This window comes from Ciona intestinalis, unplaced genomic scaffold (assembly GCF_000224145.3).
Source record: "Ciona intestinalis unplaced genomic scaffold, KH HT001256.1, whole genome shotgun sequence".
Classification (NCBI taxonomy): Eukaryota; Metazoa; Chordata; class Ascidiacea; order Phlebobranchia; family Cionidae; genus Ciona; species Ciona intestinalis.
In genome coordinates this window covers 9,644-17,817 of record NW_004191577.1, presented here as the reverse complement: position 1 = coordinate 17,817, position 8,174 = coordinate 9,644, and the positions used below count along the sequence as shown (strand labels likewise).

General features: G+C 36.3%; 2 protein-coding genes across 2 annotated transcripts; both read right to left on the bottom strand.

Annotated features, from left to right (window-relative positions):
• LOC113475739 lies at nucleotides 1-1,861 on the bottom strand (the record flags this gene model as incomplete). The annotated part of the gene is given in 1 exon segment (XM_026840421.1): nucleotides 1-1,861. A coding segment is annotated over 1 exon segment (1,824 nt), but the record flags the coding sequence as incomplete, so codon positions are not given.
• Nucleotides 1,862-2,611: 750 nt separating this feature from the next.
• On the bottom strand, nucleotides 2,612-6,791 carry LOC100184255. The gene is made up of 2 exons (XM_002123341.3): nucleotides 3,609-6,791; nucleotides 2,612-3,361 (listed from the first exon to the last, which is right to left on the bottom strand). The coding sequence occupies exons 1-2, from the start codon at nucleotides 6,069-6,071 to the stop codon at nucleotides 2,963-2,965; spliced, it is 2,862 nt and encodes a 953-aa protein (XP_002123377.1). The 5' UTR covers nucleotides 6,072-6,791; the 3' UTR covers nucleotides 2,612-2,962.
• Nucleotides 6,792-8,174: the final 1,383 nt, after the last annotated feature.

Below are 8,174 nucleotides of genomic sequence, written 5' to 3'. Positions count from 1 at the left end.
TATTCTTAACTCGGAAAACATGTCTTGAAATTTTCCTTCCGTTTCGTCGAGTGTAGTTTTCATGGCTGCTATTTTAGTATTTAACTGGTTTAAATTTTCTGCAAGTTCCGATTTTTCGTCACATTGTTTCTCCGCTTTAGCTATGGCAGATTGTGTAGTATTGCAGAAACTAGCCAACGATTTCAAGCAAGTCTGTTGTTTGTTTTCTCTTTTCAATGGTCCAAACCATCGTCTTACATTCCAGTGTTTAGCAGCGAATCGTAACAAAGATATAAACGTCTTGCTTTTTGTTTGTTTTGACTGACATAGGCTGATTATACTCGAAGTAATAACAAGATACAGTTGTTCATCATGTTTTAGCATTTTTTCATTATCCTCGAGCAACTGAAAATGAAAGTGTATGCCGTTTTCACGAACAGTTGTTCTATCAGAAGCCTTGTAGAACTGGTCCAGTACTTGTGCGTGTATAATAGCACTCTGTAGATGTTCTGCAGTGTATGATTGCATTGACATAGCCGTTTTCATCGATGCAATCTTATTAAACCAGCGTTCGAACAAATGAACCCCTTGTTGCCCCAGTTGGGACTTGTTATCAAGAAACTTAATCATGCTGTCCCGCGGAATTGGATAATTTTTGTGGCACTGTAAATGTTGATATGTGGTGTTCAAGGATGACATTATTTTCATTTCATCTGGTATGAACTCCGTCATCTGTTTAAAATGTATAATTGCTTGACTCAGAAATGTAACCAGGTCATGTAATTTTTCAACATTACAAAACGGAGATGACAACAGAAGTTGTGTGCAGTAATATGGTATTTCTTCGTTTACCATCAACTGTTCTTCGAGATAAACACGAGCAATCTTTCCTTTCGCGCTGTTTATTTCACGATTTGAAATGCTGCTTTGAAATGTATGTCCAAAATTCCTAAATATTTCTACGCAGTTATTCGCCTCTCCAAATCCACATTTAACCAATACAGTGTTTTTAAAGTCTGCAACAGTCTTGTTTAATTTGTCGATGTGTCGTTCCACCGAATCTATTCCAAATTTGACAATATCTGGCCGACCAAAGGAATCAAACTTCTGTTTCAGAAGTTCTACGTTCTCTTTTAAAGTCGGCGTTTGTTCAAATTCATCTGATCCATTTTCCCATGCTCGTGTCTGATTTTCTGCAGATGTTTGAACTTCTTCAATTTGTTCCAAACACTTCTGCATGTCTGAATTTGTTATTTTCCCGAACATTTCGTCCATGTTTTTTACCGACAAAGTTATATCCTTGTAGTGAGAACTACATTGTTTTTGAAAGGTTGTAATTGACGTACGACTTTGTTCACACAAGCTTTGTAGATTTTTGACACTCTCCTGTATTGTACGATACTGAGCTTCGATATTTCTCTCGTGGCCCCTGATCGTGAAGTGCTTTGTATCTGACAACTTAACATTGTATGCGAAACCTTTTTGTAACTCTGGTGTAGGGCGAAAGGTATCGGTCAGTAATGTTGCTACGAGACCACTTTTACTGGTATATGGAACATTGCCTTTCCAAAAATCCTCAACTGAATTCATGCTTTCGTCACTTGCATATGTAGTTATTTGAACGCACGCATCTGTACGATCGGTACGATTTCCCTTTGGAAAGTTGATCCAGAAATGCCCTTCGTGAAAGGGAATATTAGAAGGTAACTTATAATCTTTGCTCGTGTATGCAATCCACTGTTTTTCTTTACTGAAGCAAAATACATGAACTATTCCATTAACTCGTGCCGCTCCAATTTTAATAAATAACGATCTTATTTTGTTTTCTAATTGATCTTCTTCCATCTTTAACTAAAATTTTCTTCTGAACACAATATTTCACGATATTTATACATATAGCCCGCTGCAAAATCAAAAACCAAACGAATATTACATCTAAATACTTTATTAATTTGATTTTCTTTTTATCTATCCAGTAACATAAAATGTAGGCTGGAGGCCTATTCTACAATCACCGATAAAATACACACCTAATTCTAAACTGATGTTGTACACGAATTAATATCTGTGCACGGTACAGATTGTGCCACAGAGTAGAAAAGCAAACAGTTTATTAGCGCAATGGTAAATATTACCTAGTAACTTGAATTAATAACAAATATTTGTCATATTGATTGTTTCTATAAATGATAAACGAGTTGCCATACATGATAGCGTTCAATAAGTATAGTTGCTGGTTTAATACTCGATTAATTCGTATCTAACATACATCCACTCAGTTACATTCATGGAACAATATTTACTATATAGTAGGGTGGGGGAAGATGGGACACCTTTTCATTCTATTTTCTCGTCTCATTTGGTAGTAATCAAAGAACATTCAAACAATTACAAAACCGTATCCTCACGACTCCCACAGACCGTCGTTAATTGTTTAAAACACGATCAGGATATTTGGACATTAAGTGCTAAAGGTGTCCCATCTTACCCCACAGAACCATATATCAAAATCAATTGTGTATTTGTAAGGGAGTTTTAAATTTGCTTCTCCCATTTATTGTGTCGCTATAGGTTTCCAATGTTTGACATTTGCTAACAAATAGTTTCTGCTGTTCATACAAATCTGTCACGCTTCTTACAAGTCAGTCTATTTCTCTTTATTTACACGAACTAAAACAGACTTAAAAATATACAGCTCGTACATTGCAAAACATGTGGTATGTTTTAGTATTACAATTACTTGTTGTTTATGCAGTCCAACAAATGATAACATTTATTTAACACATTAAGTAGAGAGAAGTATAACCGTTAAGCCTATATAGTTACTTTATGTGATACAGTAAGATAATAACACAAAGCATTTGCGTAAAAACAACTGAGCTGCAAAGATATTTTCTCGAAGTTAAATACCACGTATATGTTTAAATATATAGGTATAAGCATTTTCAGGCATTGCTTATAGTTTGTATGACAAACATACATATCACTCACAAGGAAGATGTGTGTCATTAGCTGTATAATGCGGATCTTCGGTTATGCTGTCTCCATTCCAGCAGTAGAATGGGGTATAATGCATCCAAACGTCCATCCAATCTCGTTTAACCAGATGCAAACTAAAGTGTTTGCCAGCATCGCTTAACTTGGTCATGTTTCTTTCAAAATCTATTTTCCGTAGTTGCTCGTACGCTTGTTCAAATTTTGGTAACATAAACTTGGTCCAACTGCTTCGTAATTGTAGCTGAGTATCTTTCGGGTCAAGATGCTTTAACAGTTTTGCGATCGTTTTGTTCAATGAGACAAGATCAACAGCGGAGAGATCTGCTTTGTAGTACTTTCCCCCAAGAGTATTTAAGACGGTGTCAACCAATTGACCTAGAGTCTCCTGAAACGTAAAAATAGTAGTCTTCTTAAAAATCATAATTCTGCAAAAAAGTATAATCATAAGCCTGCAAGGACGATTTTTTTACATGCGCCACGTTGTGCGTATATCACACCTATTCTCACACACAACAGTTGGCCCGTGTGAAAGATTTCTAGCTAATAACTAAGTACGGATGTGACACGTTTCAAATGAAGCAATAGTAAGGAAGAGTGAACTAATAGCATAACAAGAATATTTAATAAGTTACCTCCGTATCGTTTCTTTCGCGCTTTGATGGTTGTGCAAATGGCGGTTCCTCTTTCAACTTTGTCAAAAACTCAATCAACTCTGGAGGATTGGTCTCCTCACGTAGTTCACCAACAATCAGTTGTAACCTATGAAGAACAGACTTTAAATAGTCCGGGTTAAGCGATGTTTCCACTTCTTTTAGTTTATTTAATGCATCCTTGCACACGGCAACTTCGTAATTTCCCATACCCTTAGTGCTATTTAATTTTACTTTTACTTTGTCAATTGCATACTTGGCATCTTTTAAGGACCTGTTGGTGTCACCTGTAGAAGCATCGCTTTTACTGAAACGTGTAATAAAGTCTGTAATGTTTTTACTATTCTGTTTTCGAGTAGAATGATAATATTTCAGTAATTCAACCAAATCTTTTACTGTGGTTTTGTAATCTTTTTCATCTTCACCGACGTATGGTTGAACAACCGTCTCGATTTTTTCCTTGATTTCAGCAATGGGGCCTGTTGTATTTCTTACAGCTTCAACAAATTCATTTACTTTTTCTATGGTTAGTTTTGGCAAAGTTTTAGTATCAGAGACAGCTTGATTTTCCAATAAAGCAGTAACATGATCAATGTCTGCTGCTGCCTCTTGTTGTGTTATTCTTAACTCGGAAAACATGTCTTGAAATTTTCCTTCCGTTTCGTCGAGTGTAGTTTTCATGGCTGCTATTTTAGTATTTAACTGGTTTAAATTTTCTGCAAGTTCCGATTTTTCGTCACATTGTTTCTCCGCTTTAGCTATGGCAGATTGTGTTGTATTGCAGAAACTAGCCAACGATTTCAAGCAAGTCTGTTGTTTGTTTTCTCTTTTCGATGGTCCAAACCATCGTCTTAAATTCCAGTGCTTAGCAGCGAATCGTAACAAAGATATAAACTCCATGCTGTTTGTTTGTTTTGACTGACATAGGCTGATTATACTTGAAGTAATAACGAGATACAGCTGTTCATCATGTTTTAGCATTTTTTCATTATCCTCAAGCAACTGAAAACAAAAGTGTATGCTATTTTCACGAACAGTTGTTCTATCAGAAGCCACGTAGAACTGCTCCAGTACTTGTGCGTGTATAATAGCACTCTGCAGATGTTTTGCAGTGTATGATTGCATTGATATAGCCATTTTCATCGATACAATCTTGTTAAACCATTGGCTGAACAATCTAACCGCTTCTTGCTCCAGTGTGAACTTGTAACCAGAAAGCGTAATTATGTCCCGTGCAACTGGATAACTTTCGTGGCACAGTAAATGTTGATATATGGTGTTCAAGAATGACATTAGCCTATCCATTATTTTCATTTCAAATGGTATTAACTCCACCATCTGTTTAAACTCTTCAATTGCTTGTCTTAGAAATTTAACCAGTCCATGTATTTTTTCAACATTCCGAAACGGAGATGACAACAGAAGTTGTGTACAGTGATATGGCATTTCTTCGTTTACCATCAACTGTTCTTCGAGATAAACACGAGCAATATTTCCTTTCGCGCTGTTTATTTTACGACATACAATATTGTCTTGAAGTGTTTTTCCAACATTCTTAAATGTTTCTACGCAGTTATTCGCCTCTCTAAATCCACTTTCAACCAATACAGTGTTTTTAAAGTCTGCAACAGTTTTGATTATGTTTTCTACATGTTGTTCTATCGAATCTATTCCAAATTTTGCAATATCTGGCCGACCAAAGGAATCAAAGTTCTGTTGCAGAAGTGTTACATTCTCTTTAAAAGCGCCTCTTAGTTCAGATTCATGTGATCCACTTTCCCATGCTCGTGTCAGATCTTCTGCCAATGTTTGAACTTCTTCAATTTGATCCAAACACTTCTGCATGTCTGAATTTGTTATTTTCCCAAACATTTCGTCCATGTTTTTTACCGACAAAGTTATATCCTTGTAGTGAGAACTAAATTGACTTTTAAAACTTGTAATTGACGTACGACTTTTTTCACACAAGCTTTGTAGATTTTTGACACTTTCCTGTATTGTACGATACTGAGCTTCGATATTTCTCTCGTGGCCCCTGATCGTGAATTGCTTTGTATCTGATAACTTAACATTGTAATCGAAGCCTTTTTGCAACTCCGGTGTAGGACGAAAGGTATCGGTCAGCAAAGTTGCTACGAAACCACTTTCACTGCTGGTATATGGAACATTGCCTTTCCAAAAATCCTCAACTGAATTCATGCTTTCGTCACTTGCATATGTAGTTATTTGAACGCACGCATCTGTTCGATCGTTAGGATTTCCCGTTTCAAAGTAGAAGCAGAAGTGCTTGTCGTAAAAACAAGTAGGTAACTTATAATCTGTGCTCGTATATGCAATCCACTGTTTTTCTTTACTGAAGCTAAATACATGAACTATTCCAACTCGTGCCGCTCCAATTTCAGTAAATAACGATCTTATTTTTTTTTTTAAATCAGCTTTTTCCATCTTTAACTCAAATTTCCTTCTGAAAACAGTATTTCACGATATTATTATACGTAGTGAGCTGCAAATTCAACACTAAACAAATTTTATCCAACTACTTTTAAATTTTGATCTTATTATTATCCAAGTAATATAAAATGTAGGCTGGAGGTCTAACCTACAACCACTGATAAAACTCACACCCAATTCTAAACTATATGTTTTACACGAATTGATATCTGTGCGCGCAGTACAAATTGTGCCAGAGCTTAGGAAAGCAAACAGTTTATTAGCACACAGATAAAGTTTGCCTGGCAACATGGATTATTAACAAAAAATTGTATAGCGTTATTAGTAGTTCCTGGTTTAATACTCGATTAATTCGTATGTACTATACATCCACTCATAGTCACATGCATTAATTTTATACATGCTGGTCGATTGTATGAAACAATATTCACTATAGGTCAAAATCATGATTGTATTTATAAAGGAGTTTTATTGCTGCTTCCTTATTTAAGTCTGAGAGGTTGGTTGTCCTCATTAGGTGTCGCTCGGGAGTTGTTCTTCGATTTGTTACGGCGTACGAGTCTCCTGACGCAGTAGGTGGAACGCTACCCCGAGTCTCGTCGGGTCAAATTATAACACATGAAATTTATGATGTATTTGAGGATTGAAGGATTGGTAAAGAATATGTGTAAATACGCTTTGTACAACTCCTGTACCATGAGTTGACTTGTAAACTTACACTAGTTAACCTTGTCGTCGCTTAAAAACGTTTGTTTTCGTGAATTTGGACGAACCGTAATCACGCAGTAATTATATGTAATGTTAGAAGTTAATATTATTCATATTGTGACGGCTGCATAATGATTTATTGCGAGCGGTAAACTAAGAGAGCGAAGGAACAAGAGACGCGGTGTTTATACGGAAGATAACGATAGGAAAAAGACACTCTTGTACGCTTCGGCGCACACACTCGTGACGGGCGGCCACACGCTAATTATGCGGTTTTAAATCTGAAAATTTAGTCTAAAAATTATAAATATATATTATGATTTGATTTCAATCAAGAGGTTAAAGAATAAATGCTAGAAATATAAGAATTGAGATAAGTGCGGAAAAAAGTCGCGCAAAAAACAACAACAACTGTTCGACGAAAAAGGATCTATATGACGACTACCGTGCTCAACAACTGTTCGACGGAAAAGGATCTACATGACCACTACCGTGCTCAAAAAACATAGCTTTCATACAATCGACCAAAAGGCGTTAACTGCGCTTAACTCCTGCGCTGCTGTAGTAATTTATAACATGCGCTATACTGTAGTGATTATATGCTTCCGCATGGCCTACTCAATACATTGAGCAGGCCGTGGCTTCCGGTGTCGTGATATATTCGTTCCGACCGATATATTTGTACCGGGCGCCATTGCACATGTGGAGTAGGTCGGTACAAATACAATACGAGGTAAAAAACGGTCCGCATCGTTTCAAGGTACATTTCTACCATCTGTACTGGTGGCGTCACTATGTCTGATTACGTCAGACATCATGGTGTGCCGATAATTACCAGTAATGAAATAAACACCCAAATCACTTCATTGTTGCACTGCTATAGTATTGGTCTATTTTGTTAAGCAAAGACGAATGTAGTTCGTATTTATAACTCTGTTTATTACCAGTAATGAAAAAAACGAATATAGTTCGCAATTAAATGAATGAATAAATGTAACTTACTTTATCCTCGCGTGGCCGGAAAACGACAGTCGTTATAACACGGGTGTTCATACACCTCGTGCCAGCTTACGAGTTACCATGCTGTATGTTACTTTGTGGGTGATTATTTTTGGGGGATATTTTTTATGTATGGCTGATAATTTGGTACAAATATATCGGTCAGAACGAATATATCACGACACCGGTTTTACATGATACAAATAGGTGAGCTTGCGTGTGAACAAGAAAAAAGTATAGATAATATTGTACCTCATTTAACTCTATGGTAGGTACTTTGGAAATATGAAACAAGAAATGTATCCACTATACTGTAGGTTTCCATTGTTTACCTATCTGTATAGCCTATATACTTACAACTTCTGCTGTTCATAACAATCAGTAATACAA

Bases quoted from the DNA above. Each gene is read 5' to 3' on its own strand.
- LOC100184255 (XM_002123341.3), bottom strand. From the start codon at position 6,071: ATGGAAAAAGCTGATTTAAAAAAAAAAATAAGATCGTTATTTACTGAA. The intron at 3,362-3,608 runs GTAACTTATTAA...TTTACGTTTCAG, and splicing joins GCGAAAGAAACGATACGGAG to GAGACTCTAGGTCAATTGGT.